Below are 23,352 nucleotides of genomic sequence, written 5' to 3' on the forward strand. Positions count from 1 at the left end.
TATATTGAGCTAACGGTAATTTGGTTTAAAAAGAATAAGAACGAAAGTAAAAGGAAGAGAAAAAAGTATAGTGTCGACGGGAGTGTGCATCCCGATGTTGCTTTTAAAAACGCGAATGCCGTAGTGAATGACGTCTGCCTGCCATAACATTTATCATTAAAAGAGAGAGTGGTGGCTAACACCACCCCGGTTCGTTTGTCGCTCACCTGCCATTAGAGGGCGCGCCAACACAACAGGGGAGGTGATCGGCGCCGTCTTCATCCGCGCGCACTTCGGTCCGGATAACGGGCGACTTTGTCTTCTTCCAACGACCATCTTGGGCCGAAACGTCCGAATTATAACGAATGCACGTGTACTACGTCACCGCATATTATCCGGCCTGTCTGTGACGTCACGGCTGGGCGTCTATCCCACCCGCACTCATTGCGCTTGCGCGATAGTACAAGGTGTCGTTATGTGTGGTGAGGTCGGCACAGTCAACAAGGCGTCATGGTTCGAACTCGTCACTGCTAAGAGGGACAGGGTGGGACATGGTTTCCGCGTGGTCCACGTAAACATCGATACAATCACATCACCATCCGACTCAGCATGGATTTTCAGTCGGCGATGGAGACGTTCGCAGAAGCTTGGGTGGCTGCGAACACCCAAACACCGTTGACAGAAGCAGCTGAAGCTCAGGTTTGTTCAAGGACTAACCTGAATAACCCTCAAGAACTAGTGAGTAGATATGTAGTTAGTAAGACGTCTTTAGTCTTGTAGATACGCTTAGATCGCTGCTTGTAGGCCTGACTTGATATTGTGTTGCCCGGCTCGAAAATAGCTAGGTCAAGTTGTTGTTACCGCAGCAGGGGTGTCTCTTCGCCTGTCTCTCTCTCTGCTCTCGATTTGGGCGGAGTTTTTAAGCTTGTAAATATCCGACTTCGATTGGCAAATAAACAGCCCGAGAAACAGACATCACGCTTTATTGTGCCCGATATCCTGGGCGTTAGATTACTGCCTTCGCACGGATCAGATGTGTCGTGGACGAACGCCGAAATCTTTGTTGTTGTTCGTCTTAACGTTAAGCCGTGGATCGAGATTACCGACTGTTGGATGTCGATTCAAATTGGCCGAGTGGCCCCGCCGTATCAATCCCCCTTCGATCCGGGCTCGAAAAAGTCGATGGTGGATGGGAAAATCGTTATTTATCGATATAAATCCGCCGATTAAGCAGAATTTTTCATTTAGGGACCTACCTGGCGATTCGCTGCTCGCCGAACATCTCAACTGCCTTCGCTTGCTGTTGGTCGTCGGCTTCGCCTGTCCAATGTCCACGTGTGTTTCCGTACGAACGTGGATCGAAACGATTTTATCTCTCTCCGTGCACACTTTGTCCTTTCTTAACCTCTTCACGCTTCTTTAACGTGTCGTACGTCGAAAAATTAAATCACCGACTGTAATTAACGCGTTTTTCGCCCTTCTAACCGTTTGTTATGAGTTAGCTAATAAAATTATCCGGAGATTATCGAAGATTAGTTTTGTATGCTAGATGTGAGCATGCAGTTTTGTCTTTTCGTTTCTCCTATCTCTACCGGCGTATTAATAATCCCTAACTAAATATACCTTTTTCTATATCCTTATCCGTCATCTGTTGTCTGTTTTTTGTTATGTTTCCATAGCCGGGTTTTGATTAAAAAAAACTTTTTATATATTTTTAATCTGATTAAATTCAAGCGTTACATTCTAGAACAGGCCTCCACTTTTCCTTCTTAACGTTTTGAAATCTTTAAATTTATTGATCTGATTGATTGTTACAACTCGATGTTTTGCCAATTATTAATTATATATGCAACAATTACATGCAAGGACGTCAACTTTTCCGCTTTACATTTAATTCTAAAAAAGTAGTTTCATGGTCACTTAATGCTGATCTGATATCACGAAATATAAGTGTGTTCCACACGAAAATCTAGAAGTTTAAATTTGCTTAATTAATTCCTTCAGCAAATTCCCTATTATGTTTTCATTCTTACGTTCTTGATTTCATAACATACTTTTTTTTTTTTTTTTAGGCCTTTATATACAAGTTCTGCTCTTAACTAACTGATGTAAGATAATTCTAGTTTTAAAATATATTTTAATGATATTTCATAAGGTAAAAGGATACATTTGAAAGTTAAATAGTACTCTTAGGATTAATTTGTATGTTGTTAATCTGTGATTAATAAAACGATTTAACTGTAAAATTAAAGACTCAATTTATATATATCAAAAGACCATTATGAGATGGAAATAATAGCTTCGTTTTTGTTGCCATTTTAAGAAAAAAAAAATTCTCAGCAAGCTAAGTAAGTTCGGAGAATACAATTGAACTCCTTAGTGTGAGAGTATATAGCAATATTAAAGAAATATTTAATATACTATTTTTATATATATATATATATGTAGATAGATATTACAGCGATTGTTTGAAGTAGTTTGAATTTGCCCTGGAGTTCTGAAAATTTATTCCCATCCGAAGTAATTTATGAAGTTTCCAGAGTATCTGCTCTCGAGCATTTTCCAATTGATCTCAAAATTAATTGTAAATAAGTACTCTGTTCAAATACGTGTAGGAACGTTACACAATATATACAATTTTTATGATGAGAAAAAAATATTATATATTATAAATTTAATGATTTAAAGGCAATAGAAAATAGAAAATTTGTAATACCGGAGACATCACATTTCTCTATATAAGTTACTACTATTTAAATAAATATAATTACAGTCACAAGTTATAATACGTCTTATTCAAAGTTTTAGGATTTAATTCGGACTTACATTACTTTTTTTTTTTTTTTTAAAGTGTTTATGCTAGATTTTTCAGAAAATGTTTCCATTTAGAAATAACCCATAAGGTCAATAGATGGAGACACTTTCCATTTTGGAATAATTAAAGAGGTTTTTATCCCATCCCAAAAAATTTAACTTATTTGTCGTAATGTATAATCTGAATGAATTTATTGAATTTCTAGGGTGTTCTTTTGGGTCAAGCTTCGTTACCTCCTTCGGCATGTATACACGACTTGACAACAGAAAGGAGAGAGAAACAAGAGGGAAATGGAGAAAATGGTAGTCGAGCCACGGGTTTGAGAAGTCCTGCTGCAGGAACATGTCTCGCAACTCTTGCTGATTTCCGTGGTATAACCACAAAACTTCCCACAGGTAGGATTATCCAATCATTGACGGTCTTTCATAATCGTTTTTACTATTTTTCTTTTCTCTCCCCGTCCTTAATCTTAACGATTCTTTGTTGGGAATTAAGTATGACATCAGTCAATCGTTTGAGAGTTTTATTTTTATTGTGCTTTATTTTTTTCTCCGAAAATAAATTTGTCACATTGATTAATTGAAAACCTTAATGTCAGATAAAAGTGACACTAAGACCGAGTGAGCATAAATTTGTGATTTATAGTATTTTTTGCCCGTGCTAGTGGATCAAAGTAAGATTTGTCTGAAAGTATCTGATTGGATTAGTGAATTAATGCAAATTAAATATCGAATTTTTAAAATAATTTAACTAAAAGTTGATTAATAAAAATGATTAAGAACGAAAGATTACCTCCTTTTTTTTTTTTTTTAACTTGATCGTTTTAATGTGGCATGCATTAATTTTATAAAAAGGACAAGAAAATCTTTTAAAAATCTAATTTATGTTAAATTGTTATCCGCGATAAATAAATAAATATTAAAATAAAATTAACGAGAATAAATAATAATAATAATAAAAAAAAACAAAATTATTATCAGTTAAGATTTGAAGGAAAAGTGCAACAAATACCCTTGATTGATTGTTAAATAATATGCAATTTTTAGGTATATGTATATGTATGTTTTTCTTTATTATATTTTTAAAATCCAGATTTCGCAACACAGTTTTGGACAAGATGGCCAAGTTTATTAAATTTAAAGTATCTTTATTTAAAGATCTATGACGAATTTCATTTATTACTTTTTTTTTTTTTTTTTTTGATTTAGTAGTCACGAAACGAGAGATCTCTCTGAAGAGAACGATGCTGTTTATCTCTTCGAGTTGATTTGGAACTGTTTATAAAGGTGTCGTTAGTTGCTATTGTTTTTGCTCGTAACGGAAACGGCGCATACTTTGGAACTGCAACTATCCATTCACATCGTTTAATGTAAAGATGGATGCATTGTTGAAGCTCAAGATAGGTTGAATGACTATTTTTAATAGGCACAAACGGCAATAAAGCAAAAGAACGCTTCCAAAAATCTGGAAATCGTATTTATAAAAAGCAAAACAAAAAAATATATATATATATTTTAATTGTATCCGTTTTCTAAATTTATCTAAATAATCGATTAGACATTAATTAGAATATTTTGACTCGTAGTTTAAAATTGTGTTATAAATATATATATACACTAGTTAAAAATAAGTCATAAATCACAACGTAAAATTTGGTTAAGTTTTAAATAGTTACGTCTAAAAAAAAAGAGGGGATTTCGTATACAGTTATGCATTATAAAAACGCTTAGCTGTGTGAAAGTTTTATGGAATTTGTTCGTTTTATAGAAAACATTTTATATTATTATGAAAAATATAGTAACAAAATGCCTTAAATCTTTTTCTATTAGGAAATATAATATTTTGTAAATAAGCGTACGTATAATATTTATTACAAATACACTTGTTTACTAGAAATGTGCTAAATTGTTATGAGAAAGTAAGTGTTTTCGTTAAGTAAAAGCCGTTTCCGAAGAAGAATATATGTATTTTTTGAAGGAACACACCATTTTTTAGTTTTATTTTTTTAAATGTAAGTACCGTGTATATATATATATATAAAAACTTCTGTTCGAATTATTTTTAAAGTGTTGTTTTATAGATCACATCTGTTCCTGTGTGACAAAAGCGAGCAACTGCGAGTTGCATTAATGTAAATATTGCAATGGTAATTAACTATATATCTAGTTTAATTAAGAATTTTCTCTAATCTTCGATCGTTTAACTTAGTTTTAAAAAAAGAAGAATAGCATCGACGATTGGAAATTGAACTGTGTTGTTATTGTTATCATCGTTATTATCCGGCGGAACATTTAATTGCCGATTGATAAATAGTTGAGAGAGAGAGAGAGAGAGAGAATATGGAAGAAGTATTCGTCCAATCTGAAGGTTCGTCCGTTTAATCGGTCGGATGCATTCGTCTCAGACTACGCCTGATTAATTCAACGATTTCGACACAACAGCCTTTCGGAATCATCCATTTTTAAATCGCTGCTGCCGAAGCGAATCGGATTTTTGAGCTATTCTTCGCTATCAGTGTCCAATTAGCATGATGCGATCCGGCCTCAAATCTTTATTTTATATCATTATTTTTTAGCTTTGCAGAATTTTCACGGAATTCGTTCGAAATAATTGAAGGATTCCGCCTGATTGTCATCGTGGGACGAGTCGGACTCGGCTTAGCTTTATCCGCGTATACACGCAGATAATTATCTTCAAAAAACGAATGCTAATTCCCCACCAGATATACGTTAACGCAATTATTAAAATGCACTAAACTTCCCTAACGAAAAATCTCTCTCTCACTCGCTCGTTTCTCTTTAATTGTCCTGCTCCCACGCTTCACTCCGCTAACGGTAAATATCCGAAAGTAGTGCGATTGCCTCCCAATACTAACAATTTTAATATTTCGGAATAACGTATGCTGATTGATAAGTAGGAAATAGTCTTTATCTTCCATCTCTCTGGCGACGACAAGTCGTAAAAATTAAAATGGAGCCGTAGCCGAGCACTTTGTCTCCCGCTAAAAGTTTCCTCCATTTGAACAAATCCGATGGCTTAAGCTTTAAAAGCTATTTAAACAGCTAATACTCGATAAATCGAATTTCACTATAACTTCAATTTATCGTTTTTTTTCCCTCGGTGACAACTCATCATTGCCACTGAGCACAGTACAGTACATTAACAGCATGAGTTTTTTTTTAAATACTGTTTTGTGCTTTTGTATATTGATAAGCCGTTAAAATACATTTTATTTTTAAATATGAAACACGAAAAATGTGGTTTATATCGACATATTTTAACGGTTAACACAAACCTTTACGGTTTTAAATATTTATATAATTCGAGATATATCTTACCGGCGGTTTTTTTTTACTCTGGTAAATATGGAAACTTAAATTGAATCAGTGCTTATTATTTTCAATTGCCAGTTGTTTTAATAAGCCACAAGCAACAAATAGAAACTTATTTATGTGCAGGTAAATTACGGATTTTTTCAGAAAATTGTATATAAAGGAAGTAGTCAGTAGATATGCATTTTTAAATTACTCAACATTGAGTGAAAAACGTGGCTTAGAAATAGATGAAACGGGAATACCGATCATTCTGTTAAGTTATACTTACGAAAAACTCTTTAATTATTTATCATAGTATTATGTCCTTCGATTGACCAATGGTTCTAGTTAAGAATTGTCGCAATAATCTAGTTGGCGTCATGCCCGGACCAGTTTTTTGATGACGAGCAAACACATTTAATAAATAAAACTCGCTTCTGTTAGGCGTCAAAAATGGCCGATTTACGCAGAATTAATTACTGAAAATTTTCCAGATTTTTCAAGCGTAAGAAGGGAACATACCGTATCTAGATTTTATGTATAAGGAAAAACGAATTACAGAATATGTCCGTGATTTTATTTTCTCTTTATTAATCTAGATAAAATATAAAAGAAAGTCGCCATTCGGGATTGGAATCGAGCGTCATATCGCAAGAATGAGACTGTATTTGTTTCTGATTGGATACAGTATGTTCCCGGCCGAGAAGATAAGGTAGACTTTCTATCACAGTTTATCTAGCCGCTAGTGAATCCCACCGTTACGACACCTTTGACAGGTGACACGACATGGATTAGGTCCACTTGGCTACAGGATTAGACTCCCTAACTCCTACTTCATGATCTCTCTTATCAGAACGACAAGGCGGATGGGAAATCCCGGAAAATGAAGTTTGTTTTTCCCCACTTCTATCGGATAGAAAGGAGGATTGAGTCTTCTTTCTCTCTTCCAACCGTCAACCCAACGTCTATCACATCTGGAAAAATCGCTGGATTAGTAACTTTAATTGACTTTTTTCGTCGATGCTTCTTCACTCTCCGCTTGTAATGCATCGTATAATGTATTGTACTAGTTTAGTTTTTAAATCCAAAACCGCCTTATAAATGTTTATATAGTCGTCGCGAACGATTACGGAATTGATTCCGTCTCCGAATTAACATTTCTCTGACGTAATGTTTGTTTTGATTGATCAAACATCTTTCACTACGATACGACCTCGAAGAAAATTGCAAAATACGCAGTCCGATATATAGAAAGTTAATATTTTCATTAAAAATAATCACAATAATAATAATAAAAAAAAGAAAGAACGAAACTTGGCTTGAAAACAGATCGCATGCATTAAGAATTGCGATTACAAGGTCAAATTTAATACCTGTCCTTCTACTTGCTTATGCCAGACTTCCGATCAGATAAATTCGAGACCTTCGATAAACCTACGAAAAAAAGAAATAAATAAAAAAAAAAGAAAGAAAAAGTCGTCGAGTGACCAACCATCCACTTGACGGATTACGCATTACCTGTTGCCATGACGACCGGAGGGGATCTTCATCCCGGTCCCCCTTTGTCGTCCGATTACCGATATGGACCGTTATTTCCGCTTTGGCCTAACGGATCGTAAAGACCTAGATCCATGGCGAATAAATAGCGCGGTTCCGATCGAAGTCAGTTTTTGCCAAAATTGCCCCCTCGCAAGAGGACAGGATGTGAGTGAGTTGGACAAGAATGCCTTCCGACCGCACAAACATGTCATCATCCGCTGCCTTTATGATCTGGCCGAGTTTCCAATCATTAAACTAATGGACACTTGCCTTGCACCGATCTTAAACCAATTAATTCGTTTAATCTACTGTTCGTTCATGTTATGTGCTTTCAATTTCCTTTAAGAGCAATCTATTTATGTAGTATTAATATATATATATATCGTAAATCAAATAATAAAAAAATATTTTATGAATTCTTAAATTGCTCCAAACGTTTCCTTTTCTTAGATTTTTAGACTTTCTAATAGTTAAAATACGGATTTTAGCCTATTTTTTTTTTCTACTTTTAAAATCTTACTATTGATCTTACAGTAGTGCTTACACGTTCTTGTTATTGCTTTTAAATTCTAGTCGTTGCTCTTACGTTCGTGTTATAGCTTTCTTGGTTTTACTATATGATATTTTATCTAGTTTTTTTCATATTCCTCCTATCCATTTTGCATATTTTTTGCATCTTTCTATCGTTTTCCTATCTTCCTAGTAAATACTTCTCAGCCCTAACTAGAATAGCGAACACTTTTATTTTTTTGGTATGTAGACAAGGTCAGTTATGGAATATTCAATTAAAAAAAAAGAAGAAGAAGAAAAAAAAAACTAATACTCAACAGTTACGATCCGGAAGAAAAACTTATCACAAAGAAATATCTCTCTTAATTCTTATTTTTATAGGTTATGAAAATCTTTAATGGAATTTCCGAAGTCGATTGACAAGGACATAGACTCACATAGCAGCGTATAATATGAGTTTAGCCATCTGGACTTGCTCAATTATTTCGGTTGTCACAATTAATTCTTTAAAAAGCCGATCGTAGTAGCATCTTTCCGTTCATTTTAAAAATTACTTTAAAGAGTTGACGGTAAAATATTTATTAAAAATTACTCTTTTATATTCTACCAGATTAATCGGCGAGAATTAATAAAAAAAAATTTTGCGAATTTTCCGTCCGTCTCTTTAACAGTTAGCAATTTTTATACGTAAGTTTTTAACTTGTTAAGGATGGCGTGTGACAGTCTTTGCTTCTCTTTAGCCTCATAGACATACAATTAAAGAACTATAAATTGAGTATTTCGTCTAGTCCGTCTGGCGTTGTCGTCGAAGATGAACTGCAGATAACAAACGGAATAGTTATGCTGATGCTACAAAACTTCCGACGGATGTATGTTAGAATTTTATATTTTCGGGAATTAAAGCGTTTTCTTTACCGTAAAATATGATAATTAACAGATGTGAAGAGAGAATTTTCGACTTTAAACAAAATTAACTTCTACTCGTCCATTATTCGACTCCCGTCTTTAATTGACGGAGTAGGTGTGTTCGCCAAACACCTTTACACGCATTTCGAGATTTAAAAGGTACTCGTACGAAACTTAATTTAATCCGCTGACAAAGGGAGTATTTTATTTTATTTTTTTTTCAATTGTACGAACAATAAAGTATATCTTTGATCAGATTTGAACCTAATTTCGGTCTTGAGTAAGAAGACTTGTTTATTAGCCGAACATAAACAGGAAAGATCAACTGGTTAACTGACTTCGTTTTAATTAAGCTTACGTGTTTAGTTAATGTTAAATTTAGCATCTGGACATTGTTTTAATTCTTATTCCCCGTCTCTTTTGTATGAATTAGAACAGAAGTGGTATTTGGTTGCTTTTTTTTTCATTTGTATTAGTTGTTTTTTTTTAATTCGCGATATCTCCTCCGGTAAGTTGAAAAGGAATTTCTTGTTTTTTTTTTTATATATAACTCTTTGACTCCATTCTTTTATTAACCGGAATTTCGGAGATTAAAAACGGGGTAAAATTCTATTATTCTAAATGCTCCTGTCGATATTAAAAAAAATTCGCAGACTCGTTTCACACTAGAAACAAATTTCTATTCAGTTTGTTTAACCAATTGCATAACTCGTTTTTATTTATTTACCTTTTGTTATATCATAAAATAGTAGTCTACGAAAATTTATTTTATATATGTATCTATTGTAATATGTTTATATAGCCCTTTTTTGTAATTCCATATAAATGTAATGTGTGAATTAAAAGGTAAAAAGATTCGTCAGAATAAAGAAATAGAATGGGAATTATAAAGTTATGTTAAAAATCTTCGATATTTAGAAGAAATTTAGAACGAGAAATTATGAATTTCTCGTTCTAAATCGCTTCAACAATTAGGTGCTTATAAGTATAATTAATTAATTAATTAATTATACTTAGAAACACTTAATTGCTTTATAATGCATCTTGATCAAAATATTTAGCTTTTTTTTTCTTTCTTTAAAAAAAAAAGCTGTTTTTGTAATATAGAAGAAACACCTTAAAAACTATGTTATCGAGACGTCCTTTGATTAAGTGTATCATTACGTATCCATACTGTAAATTTAGATATTATGCCATTCATTGCGCTAATGTGTTGATATTGCTTCTCACATTATCAATAATATGGAATTTACAAGTTTCGAAATTAATTGTAACAATGATCGTGTCAATTGAGTCGAATTTCCACCAGTTCTTGGCCTGCTGTTTCCATTAATGACGTTTAAAATATTGGATTTTATCAATAATATTAGAATTTATCCGCAATTCAAAATCGTTAATTATTCCATTTCTTTAGTAATAATTAATTTAAATATAATTTATAATGATTATATTATAGAAACTCGTGTTTTTTATATTAACTTTATTCTTGTAGCATCATCTGGAGAACGTTTGATTATACCGATGTTGCGCTTTATAGATGTAAATTCGTTTCTTTAAGAATTCTCACTTGTTCTTAAAAACGTTTCAGTATTCAAGCCACATTTTTATATTCACAAAATTAGATTTCAAATTTAATAATTCATTTCTTGTAGATTCCGAACTTTTATGTGATCAATGCGAGTCGATTGAACTTTCAAACGATCCACTTGTTTTTAGTATCGATTACCCTATGTCACCATAGGAAGAAATTAGTCTAAATTAAGTTTTCCACTTAGATTGAATTTGTTTTTATATCCAATAATCAGCTTCTGTATCGTATGATAAATAAGTGTATTATTTATGTGTATATACTTGTTAACGTTTAATTAATAAATACCAGACAAGTGATAACGATCCCAAATGTGGATACGGTGGAAAATAATCTCTCGTCGTCCCAATAAGCAGTCTAATGCTAAATCTATGGCTATCATTGTCGAAATTATCTATTGCTTAGTGATTATTGTTGCAAGAGAGAATGCCATAATCATTAACATAGTTATGCTTTCGCCACTATTAAATTCACAATCAATGAATCATAATCTTCCTAAATACTTTTACGAATTATTATTATTATTATTATTATTTAAGAGTTGAAGTTGTAGAGCAGAAAATTGTTAAACTTATTGAGATAGAAAGTTTCGCACTCTACACAATTGTTAGAACGTAGCTAGAAGGTCGAAGAGGGTCATTTTAAAAGTGTGATCCTTACATCGGACCATCGCTTTTAGTATGGTTTAATCGAAGAGTGCTTCTTTCAATGATATTAGCGGATTGGTTTGGCGCCTCAGGCCTCTTCACATCTCGTTTAGGATCACAATCGCCGAATGAACCTAAATTCAGTCGTGAATAGAAGCAGTTTTCATTCAACCTAGTTCGTGGTTTTAAAAGTATTTTTCTGACGTAAAAAAAAAAGAAATCTGACTTCACACTAACTGCTTTAAAGCAGATGTTAATTTTCGAAAAGCAAAGAAAGTCGAGACGATAAACTGGTCTATATATACAGCCTATACACACACACACGCACACACACACAGACGTATACTTATCTAGACTAATAAGATAAATATCAGTGATCTGATAGGATAGTGACCTTTGACGGTCTTGCTATGGTATTCTGGTTACTTATCCAATTGCGGTCTTACGGAAGACTCAACGATTAACATTCGGTTAAACGGTAATTTCTATATGCAGTTAACATTTCCTCCCCTCCTCTTCGTCAGTTCGACATTGTAAAGAGGTCGGCGAATGGCTAAAATATTTAACTGTTTAGTATTTTAGTTTATATTATAACAGAAATAATGAAGAATTCGTATTTCTTTTTTGTTTACACGTAAGTTTGCTACGCAAGTTTTTATGCTGATGGACCTGTATTGTAATTCTCTCTTTTTTCGAGTTGAAATGACCCGATTTGAACGGATATTTGCCTACTCTGCATAGTTAAATTGAAGAATCGGTAGGCTGTTTAGTATCGAATTTTTTGAAACTATCGTTGCCGTTTGATAAAACGTGCTTAACGAATTGATTTTTTACTTTTCCTATAAGGTTTAGTAGGATACACGGAGGCCTATCGCTTATTATGGTGATTTAGCTGGCAGGAAAGTCACATTTAAAATTCATCGTCAGCAAAGTAGATTAGAGGAAATAAGGAGAATAAATTTAATAATAACAACAACATAAAGCGGCATTTGGAAAATTTTCGTATCAGTAAAGTTACCGAATGGTAGTTGACTTTGTTGGCTTAGTCAACCTTTGAGTAATCGTTGGCTGAACTGTCTGTCTGTGGCGGGAGACTTGAATAGAGGTGATTATAGGTCACTCCAGCTCTTTAAGTATCGCCGTTTTTGATCCTAAAGGGATTGCTGTCTCCAGCCTCACTCTCTACAAATACGTATTTGTAATTTAAACTCCATTCGAAAGCATTAGTCCATTGTTACCGAATGCCGCCAAAATATTATTACATCTTACAGGGATATAAAATAATTAAGAAGTTTAATCTCGTCAAGCGTTGAACAGGTTTTTTTTTGTTTTTTTACTAATTTAGAAGTCGTTTCTCTCTTCTTTCTTTTCCAAAAATTGCTTTACTGGAACTGCGAAATTCTCTCTTTCTCTCGCTTGCCGACGACGGTAAATTCCTATCTTCTGTCAACAGAATCTTTGAGTTCACAATCTATAGTGTTTCTCTTCGAGGAATTACAGTTTGTTAGGTTTCCTGGCAGCAGTTAAAATCTATTATGATGAAATTCTTTTTGTTATTGATAAATTTTTCGTCTTTACTTAATCTTTACCGACATCATTCGAAAACTTAGTTTACGATTAAATCAATTATTTTCGTTGATATCCTGGCTATTTTTCTTTTAAATAAATAAAAAAGAAGGGTTAGATTCTTTAACTCTATCTCTATTTCTCTCAGAAAAATTTAAGTATTTTCTTACATTAATCCTACAGTTTGTTATTAAAGACGAATTTATAACCTGGTGTTGTTTTCTTCCTGTCAGTTGTAGAAACTGTCTGAAATATTTACAGTTTTATTTAGAAGAATCGCTTCTTTTTCTTCAATTTCTTCTATAAATTAATATAAATAATGCCATATTCCGGATGCCATTTTACATTTCTGTATATTAAGCTTACTTATTTTTTTTTATACACTTAGGCTATATATTATTTAAATTGTTCATTTTTTTACGTGTAAATCTATTATTTTATAGGCAAATACACTCTGTAAATTATAGGAGTGTATAAATTCGTTCAGATTGTGCCAAAATAACGACAAATGAAGCAAGAGTTATCGTCGGAAAGTAGATATGAATTGTAAAGGTGTTGTTTCATTTGAACCTTCTCCATAAGCATTGAAAGTTTGCAATATCTATATTCTGTAAAGGAAGTGTCAGAAACACAGCTCTGTATATCAAGAACGTGAAAATCTTTCTGAATAAGTCTAATGGATCTATCATTGTTTTAAACGGGAAAAATAATCTGCCAAATGATTATTCTTAAGTTTGTAGTGTCGAATTGATGTTTGTCGCGTATAGTATCACAGAAATTTCAGTATTTATGTCGCATTAGAGAAAGCCCAAGTGTGAAAAATTTGTCTCTACATTTTATAAATAATTTTCAACACATTAAATCGTCTAGCTTTGGTTTGTACCACAGTTTCTGATAAATGCACCCATTACAAATGTTTTAAGCGATTTAAATCGATTTAAAATTCGTCATAAATATTTATTGGGACGTTTAAATGACTTTTTTTTTTTGCAACTTAATATCTAATTACTTAATTAAAAATAAAAATAATAGTGTATATAATTTTATAATCCGAGTTTTATGTAAGTCCATTATAAGTTCTTATAAATTTTTATTTAATATAGGCCTATATTCAAAGGTTTTAGATCTAAATTTAATTTGTTTTTTGCTTTTGTAACTTCATTTTAAGTGATTTGTTAATATAAGTTTTTTAAGCTGAGATTCTATTTTTATTTAATTTGAAACTCATTTTTTAAGTGTTTTGTCTCACATTTTATTTATAGATTTCTCAGTTCGGGACAATTATTTACTTTATTTTCCCCACCCTCAGAGTCGAGTTTTCGTTCATTTCTCTATGCTAATTTATGCTATATGAAATCATCTTTCCCGACTATAAATACACGAATTTATTGTACTTAATTCTTTCACTTAAGAGCTACTCGGTCACCAAGAAAAGTACAGTACATGTTTTATTTACCAGATAGGCAATTGCCTGTAATTCTTATCAGTAGTCATTCAGAAATTTTGTAGATAAGATCTCTTTTTATAAAATACACGAATATTACGACAAGTTTAACGAAAATATCGCAAATAAAGTAAAGAAATGTGAAGTTACTGGGATATTAGTAGTTAAGCTGCTGATATTCTTTATGTTTTTAACCTCGAACGAATCAATGACGGTTATAAATGTATCGATTCAATTGGGAAAAAATTAATTAAATCTGTGCCATTTTTCTTAACCATATTTTCGGGAGAATCCTTTCTCACGAATCATTAGCCTCCCTTAGTTATCAGTTGGAAGGAACTTTACAGAAGAATCATTCACAAGAGAAATCCCATCAGAATATTTCTTCACAAAGACTTATTCTGAACCAATTAAACCAATAATTTTAGCTTTTCTTTTCTTAGTTAGACTGGTGATAGCTTTTGTTAACCCGTTGGTCCTTCTGATCTCGACGGAATATATATATTTATAAGACGTTTTTGATTCTTAATCTCAACATATAACTAATTTTCTGATAGGAAATCGAGTTTAGATCTTTCCCGGTTGCCTTCTCATTTTCCCATCTTTTAAAATGCTTATTAAAATCTTTACATTTCACAAGAATAGAATAATGGAATTGATACTTTGTTCCTTTCTACAGAAACCTTTTACCAAATTACTCGGATTCCTTTTTTGATCCAATGCTTTCATTTAAGTCTAACATACTTTTAGGCTTTCTCATATTTCATCGATCTCCTCGTATTCTTAATCTCGATAAATTATTAATCCTCTTCTTTATAGAACTTATCAGATTAGTTCTGGAGAGGCATCATGCCAAAACGAAAAAAAATCCTTCTAATTTATCCTTTAATAAAATATTCTTTTCTCCAACAACAGAATATTATATTTGATCAAATAGATATTTATTTATTTATTTATTATTATTTTGTAATTTATCAATTAATCGATCTTCGAGTGAAAGTTACGCAAATATTTCTTACAGGAGTGATCTTTGATTTAAATTACGTTTATTTAAGTGTAAATTGAACGGTAGTTTCTCGATTAGAATTGTTTGTAACGTTAAAATACATTTCTTTTTATATAAAAAAAAGTTATGAGCGGTGTTTATTGTTTTGGATCAGAATTTATCAATACTACATGATGACGGAACGTAGAGTGAGTCCTCTACTTCGTGACGGACTCAATACTGCTTCTCATCTGTTCACATTAACCTGATTTTCTTCCAGAGATTTAGCTTCCCCAAGGACATAGGTGATTTCATCTTTCTCCTTGTCCTTAGTTCTACTTAATGATCTTATATTTCTCACCCCATTTTCGAGAGAATTTTTTAACCCGTTAGCGAATAATTTCTTTGAGACTTAAACTCCTACCTTAAAAATATTTTAAAGTATCATTCGTTTTTTCCCCCTAGTTTGGCGATGACAACGTCAACCAGGAGTTTGGGTGCGTTAATATATAATTAACAAGTCACTAGTAGAGGTGGTATAACTCCACCGGTGCTATCAGACTTTGGGAGAGAATCAAATCCTCATAAAACCAAAATTTATAGAGAAACCACGTTTCATTAATTCTTTAGAATTGTTAGAACCTTCAATTTCCGTTACCGATGTCGATTCGGAAAAGTGTCGGTGGAACCGATTCAATTTTACACAAATCATAACTTGGTTTCTACTGGAAGAACATCAAAACTTTCTAGTTTTGATTTCTATTAGATTAGGTATTAAATGAAAGGATAGGCCTATGCAGTCTTTATACTTATATTTGTCAACGTGAATTTTTCACCTTGGTACCCTGATGAATAAAATTATCATAGATGTGACGATACTGCGAGATTTATTGAGTAGAGAAATGAATTCTAACTTTACTGTTGGAGATTTCGTACCGTTTGTTCGTCCCACATAAACATTTATTTACTGTTTATTTTTGGTTACAATTAACCTACAGAAAATACCGTTTGATTCCCTCTCTTTTTAAACAGATAAAAGTATTTTTCAGGCCAAATGAAATATTGGCCATCGCTCTAATAATTGTAATTTCGATAATGACGTAAATTTAATAAAAGTTTTTGGAACGATAACATGGATGTTAGGACATTTCTAAAAGGGGTTAGGCGGGATTTATCGTTTTTAGGCTCTAACATAATTGTAAAAGTAGTTTACCTTCGTAGAGATAACGAGAGTTTTGGTAAATCCAGGCCGGAAAAAACAGCTGATTTTAGTTAAGAAACGATTCCCCTTTTTGTTGATTGGTGACTATTTTTGGATTTTAATCGCAGAAAGAAGTGGGGAATCTTGCGTTTATCTTTTTTTAGGACACTACTTACCGGATAAGCCCTACGATCTTTAAATTCGATAAATCGTTACTCCGTGCTTTTCTCTTTCCTATAAAAGTTTATATACAGAAAGCGAGTGCTTATCAAATTCTGTTTATTTGTCGGTGATCTGAAGAAAGGCTTTTTGGTTGACACATAGAAACGAATCGTTGCGTTTCTTTAACGGACAGAAGACCTTTTACCAAAACTACTCGTTTTCGCTCTTTTATTAGATGTTTTGTAGCTTTAAAAACCATTTTTTTTCCCATTTCTTTGATCTTCATCGGTATTCTTTAGACGCTTAATCTCATTAAAATATTCCTCCTTTCTTGCGTCGATTGGATAAGAAAACTTGCCAAAATAACCCATTTTGTTGCATTCTTTCAAAAAAGGAATCTGTATGATCTGTACTAAAATGAGACTCGTTTAATCTTTCTAACGTGCGGTGTTCGAAATTGTTTTGCTATCCCCTTCGGTGCCTTCCCCCCGTTCTGTTTTTAATTCGTAAATATCATTAATTAAGAAAGCTTTATTCTTATATTGTTGTATTGTAAAACGGAGGAATTATTCTCTTTTTCATAATAAGAAATTACTATTAAGCATTCGTGATAGAAAATGAAACAGCGGAGTATCTGATGTCGGGATGGATAATGTTCAAAGGCCTGCCGCTAATTAAAAATCTTTTGCTATGGGGTCAACGTACAAGACCTATGCAAAAGAGATAATCCTAAATGTAGATTTTGAAGTCCAGATCGTGTTCCTTGACACGTTAACACCTCCCTCTCCTCGATCGTGATTTTTCTTTGGCAAATAACGTTGTAAAATTCGGTTTAAATTTTGATTTAGTTTTGTCGAAGGACCGATTGGTTTATCTGCTAGAAAAGTATGGGACCGTGAACGTTCTCTTAACTAGAAATTCGATATTACCATCTTATTACCCATCAAAGTACATCTCGTACGTATAAAAACAATTTCTAAGTACGTTTACTTTTAAATTTCTCGAAATAAATTTTGATTCGCTCATCATCCGCCGGAATACGGAGTCATATTCAATTTATATCTTAATTTATCAGCTCAAAAATAAACCCTATTGTTGTATATAACTACTGTGATGCTTTACAATTGCTAATGGATGTTTAGCGAGATGGTGTTCTTGTAGGCAACTATTATGTTCGATCAGATTAGTTGTTAGATCGGCAACTATTTCATAAGAATATTTTATTAAATAGCCCTCATTGTTCTCTAATATAATTGAAATCTTTGTATTTTTCAACCATCGATTTAATTTATGTTAATGAAATGAATAATGTTGAAAAAACAGACAATAGTTTTATTACGATTTCTTTCTAAACAATACCATTTAGTTTATTATGTCGTATACTAAACTATAATGTATAAAAGATAAATTTCAAACAAATATTTATACGAATAAAGTAGTAATGATATATTTAAAAGCGTGTATACTTTTCAAAATATTTGTTTTTAGACAACTTAAAAGCATCGTAGTATAACTTTTAATCAAAATAACTCTCTTCAAAAATCGGAAATGTTGTACGACATGAAAATAGTCTTGATTTATCAACAATCGAATTTATTTTCGACTTGGGAATTTTCTCTTTGGCAAAGACCCTTTTCATTGTCTGTATGGCATTTGTTCTTTTCTAGAAAAGGTAAGAATGAATGTATCGAGATTATTCATTTCTTTATTAATCATTTTATACAAGAAGATCTTTTCTTTTTCTGAATTGAATGATGCTTATTTTTTCGAATTATTTCTCTTATTTTACTTAGAATTATATGACTTTCTTAATTTTTTTTTTCTCGATACAAACGAGAGAAAATTGTTATTTCAAGTCTTTACAACTGAAATTATCCGAAATATCATTATTTATTTATTTATTTATTTTTAATTTAAATAAACACACTTCGGTTCTTCCTATCTACAGAAGCATCACCGAACAACTTGTTTGTCGCTAGATTTTTATTTAAGAGCGATAAGTGATCAAAAATCTGAATTTTATTAAAGCTTCGCCTTTTCAAAAACTCGGTATTAAGATTAGGTTGCATAAGAAATCCTCTTTGGACGATAGAAATGGGAAAAAGAGAGGAAAAAAAAGTAAGAAAATATACTCGAAATTTTTAATCTTTGGAGCTATTGATGCAAACACCATAATTGATGATGATATAAATTAACAATTCCCCATGGATTGTGCCATTCCTATCAAAAGAACGGACCTGTAATTACGAGTTAACAAATAAACAAAAAAGAAAGATCTTTTTTTTTTTAAATGGTAAAATTAGTCGATGCTTTTTTTTTTCTAGTCCTAAATAACTATTAACGTGGATGAAACGAACGAAAACAGTCAATTGAATATGAAATGGTAAATATTCTGTTTATATTCCTTTTATCTTTCTTGAAATCTCTAAGTCTAATTATACTAGAAATTATCTTTTTTTTTTTTTTCTATAATCGTTAAGAATTTCGTGTTAGTTACCGGGTATTTCGAATTGATTGCGAAAGTATTTTTAAGTAGTCGGTAAAAATTTTCGAATGTTTAGTAGTAGAAATTTTTAATGCGATTAGGAAAAATATAGAATTTAGTTAAAGGAAATTTCTTCCATTAATCGGAAAGAGCAATAAATAGATTAATAGGAATTTTGAGGTTATCGGGGAAAGAATGTTTAGGCGGCCAATAAAATCTTTGAGGTGTTTAGTGGAAATTTTGAGACGATTAATAAAACTTTTCAAGTAGCAAATTATATCGATAGGATAGCAAATAAAACTTAAAAAAAGCTTTAAATTTTATAGTAGTAAACGATTCTAGAACGAACAGTAAAAATTTCAGGTTAATAACAAAATATTCTATAGATAATTGAGTATTAATTTGCCGCTGTTGCTGCTGCTGATGCTCCGGAAGATGCGAAAGAAGTCAAATAAAAATGTTAAGAAAAACTCATTCATAAGTTATGAATAAAAATATTAGAAGGAGTAATAAAAGTTTTTACTGAAAATATCAAGGCACTAATAAAATATTGAATTGATTAATAAAAACTTTCACATTGTTGGTCGACTGCGATGTCGAGATGGTCGAAAAATTTTTCAAAGGACTAATAAAATTCGAGACGTGATATAGCGCAGATAGTTGTTTAGTTTATATATATATATATAACTGATATATTTAGGGGAAAGTATAACTTATATGTGTGAGTGTGTATCGCATAGGTTATATAAATATAAAAGTGGAAGGAAAATATGGCAAGATTAAGATATTAGAATAAGAGAGGGATATTTGATCAGCAAAGCATAGTACAAAAACAGACTTAGATGCATCACTCCAGACAATTCGAGATTAGAGAGGAAAGGGGAAAGAAATACCACTTTCTTAGAATCGGCTTTGGCATCGGTTGCTAGTGTAGTTATGCCAAGACAAAGTAAAGAGAAGATAATGCCAAGAATAGATTGACCGTAGAAGTATATGTTAAATTGGAAATGGCGATATAAGGTATGTTCTGATCCACTTTCTTGGAAAAATAGACGGGATCAAGTTTTCGAAGCTTTAAAGTTGACAAGATTGTCTAAGCTGCAGACAAGACAAACTTTACCGTGGATCAGTAAAGGAAAAACAAAAAAAAAAAAATAAAAAGAAATGGGAGTAAAAATCTTTCTTTATGCAGTATTTTATTATTCGTAACGACAAAAACGTATTCTACCGCACGTAAAGAAATTTTAAACTAAAGACATTTTATTGGAAAAATTTAATTAGGCCGCATTACGTAGTATTTCTGTCGTAGTTTTGCCGGTAGGTACGATAATGTTAGTTGATTCGGTTTATCTCTTCATCTCTATATGCTACAGAATGATCGCGTGGAGGAAAAAAAAAGGCGCTTTATGAATGTAGGAGACGAGACAAAAAATAAAAAAAACATTCGAATTCCGTGTTAATTAATATTTGACGTTGGAAACAAACGAGATATATGAAGTTGATTTTTAAGAGTTAGATGACCTCGCCTAGATTTAATTATAATAAAATCAAGCTATTATTTTGTTATAAAATAGCGAGTGAGAAATTATTTAAGCATAATTGCAGTGCACACATTGCACAAACTGCATTGTGTCCGACTTAATTGGATATACCAAAGCAAGTTTTTGCAAGGCACGCTCTTCATCTCCATACAAAAGTCGTGGGGGAGATAATATTATATCATAGGATTATTATTATCCCGCCGTCAAGAGTCGAAGAATTTCGGAAGTACTGTTAGATAATTGAGAATGCCGAAAAGCCGCCATATCTTAAAATTCATCTTCCCGTCAGGTATTTTTTTTGGGGGGAATTTCTAGAATTTCGGCGAATCAGTCGATATTATTCGAGGTTGGAGTAATTAGGGGTGTCTACTCCATTAGTTTCCGAGAATTGTTTCCTAATTAAAAGATGGAGGCATGTAAACAACACAGAAACGTTTGGAATCGGAAGGAAAAACTCGTTTAGTCGAACGTGAAGTCAGGTTGGAGCGAGCGAGGAGGAAGAACGGTGCCGTCATAAAACGTCAATTGGGAGGAAACAAACGTCCGGGTCTAATTCGATTCGTATGTTTCTAAAACAAGCAGCAGCAATCTTCGATTCCTTTGGAGCGGCAATTCCGGTGTGACATCTATAATCGACTGTAATCATCAATTGAACGGAAGCAACCAGATGCCGTCTTTCGTCGGCCATTCAAGGACGATACAATCTTATAAAGCAGCAGTCCACATTTAATTATTATCTGCGGATGATGGAACGAACTGTTTACTGTAAATAAAACAGGTTTTAATCTCCCCGTTCCGTCTGTCAAGTTCTTTTGTCGGAATTTTTGTCCGAAGTTTTGGTCAATTTGTTAGTAGCGTCTTCAATGTTGACAGGTGAGAGAAGAGGTTTCTCTACCTGATGGTTCGGGAGACGAGATAATAGGATTACACTCCAGTGGCAGAGATGCAAATGACTTAACAACCTGCCTTGGTACTTTATTAATTTGTCTCCGTCATCAGCTGGTGTTTTTGGGGGGACGTCACATGGTAGAAAAACGTCTTCCCCATTTCCCTTCCGCTCAGTAATCACTCCATGTCACTTCCTATCACCGTACGGCGAACAAGACGTCGTTTCCAAAGACAGCCTTCTTAGCCGGTCTTCTTGTCAAATTTTAATCCCGAGTCATCATTTTCCAATGGTTTCACATCAGCCACCCAGATCGGCCTGTCTCTCTCGATCCACCAGGATTAACTGGCCCCAAATGCAATTACTAGTGGCCACGGATTTCATTTCCGAGGGATTAGGTAAGAAGGCCAGCACTGGCGGGCGCTGACTGTCTTTACCTGCCGCCCTGGGGGGAGACCAGCTATTCCTGCCAGATAATAAACTTGTTTTATTCTACATCTTGTCAGACAATACTTTTTACAGTCTCTTCTCTTTCGCTCGGAAAGGGCCAACGAAGTGCGATTCCGTGGCTGACGGATAGAAGGCAGCCGAAGGGAGATTAGGCTGATCCAGTCGAAGAGGGAGAACAGCCAGAGATGCGTGCTTGTCTGTCTCTCTGTTTGCCAGCCCCGGGTCAATCTAATCCCCGCTCGACATGCCGCTCCACGCTTAGTCCCGATGTTCCATTAGCCTCGCTTTACCATAGAAACTGCGTGTGATCACACATAATTATCATGCCCATTAGTCGTGTATGTCTGGTCTAGCACGTTCCAATCTGAGCTTTTCGGAATTAAGCGTTTCTTTTACATCACAATCGCCTAATTGTGTCTTCCCCCTTTTTTTCCTGCCTGCAAGAAGCAGAATGCATTACGCGCCGATCGGCTTCGGAGGATGCTCTCTCTGTTTTTTTCTATTTTAAATTTGTCTAAAAGAATTTCTTTTTTTCGATAGATCGACAATGGGAAAAACTCTGCAATATATGTATATATATTTTTCTTAATTTATTCTGAAGTTTTCAATCGAAGTGATTCCCGTTAAGAAGCCGAAAAATCAGATTTAGCCACTCCAACCGGAGGTAGACGGTCGGAGCATGCGTACGACGAGCCAAGAATTTGCGGCAAATCCCGCTCGGTTTGGACCCGGGCCTATTATTGACGAAGTCACTTAAACCACAACATATAATTCGAGGGCATTCATGTGATAATCGTTAGCGAACATAAAACCGGAGCAGACACACACCGCTCGTCTGTGAATAACTGAAAGTTGGAGTTGGTGAAAGCGCCCTCTCAGCGATGAGGATTAGGCCGGGGGGAGGATATTGACTTCCTGCCCGGCTTGGCTCCTTTTTTTTTATTTTCCCTCTTCTCTCTCTCTCTCTCTCTCGTGCCTATCCGCTCGTTCTCGGGGATCCCCGGGCTTGTCAGTGGCCAAACGAAAGGGAATTAGCTGGCTGGTGCGCGTCATTAGAAAAAAGTTTTCACCACTGCAGGTTAGCAACCTTTGTCCCGGAGTGATTGGCAGTGGTATTACGCGGCGATAGATAGATGCGCCCGCTAAACGCCGGCGTTAGGGAAATTTTGATCCACTCCCTCCCACTTTGCATGATTTGTAGTTTTTATTGTTCGATTGGGATGTCCGCATTTGTTCCCGCCATCAACTGAAAATCATCATCGCCTTCCTCCGTCTTTAAAACCTGCTAAGGGATTGACTTTTGTGATTCTACTGTAATGCCGTGCCAAGCCAAA

The 23,352-nt window shown here is 33.5% G+C and overlaps 1 protein-coding gene across 1 annotated transcript in view; it reads left to right on the forward strand.

Moving 5' to 3' along the window:
• Window positions 1-217: 217 nt before the first annotated feature.
• The window catches only part of LOC111631137 (DNA-binding protein SATB2-like), a gene marked incomplete at its 3' end in the record, with an annotated part of 30,917 nt that continues 7,782 nt past the window's right edge, over window positions 218-23,352 (forward strand). Inside the window, exons 1-2 of the mRNA XM_023375338.1 lie at window positions 218-678; window positions 3,000-3,189. Coding sequence (XP_023231106.1) covers window positions 589-678; window positions 3,000-3,189 — 280 coding nt within the window. The remainder of the gene's footprint in view (window positions 679-2,999; window positions 3,190-23,352) is intronic.

The sequence above is a fragment of the Centruroides sculpturatus genome, unplaced genomic scaffold, assembly GCF_000671375.1.
Source record: "Centruroides sculpturatus isolate CEXI.00-Female unplaced genomic scaffold, Cexi_2.0 scaffold632, whole genome shotgun sequence".
NCBI classification, from domain to species: domain Eukaryota; kingdom Metazoa; phylum Arthropoda; class Arachnida; order Scorpiones; family Buthidae; genus Centruroides; species Centruroides sculpturatus.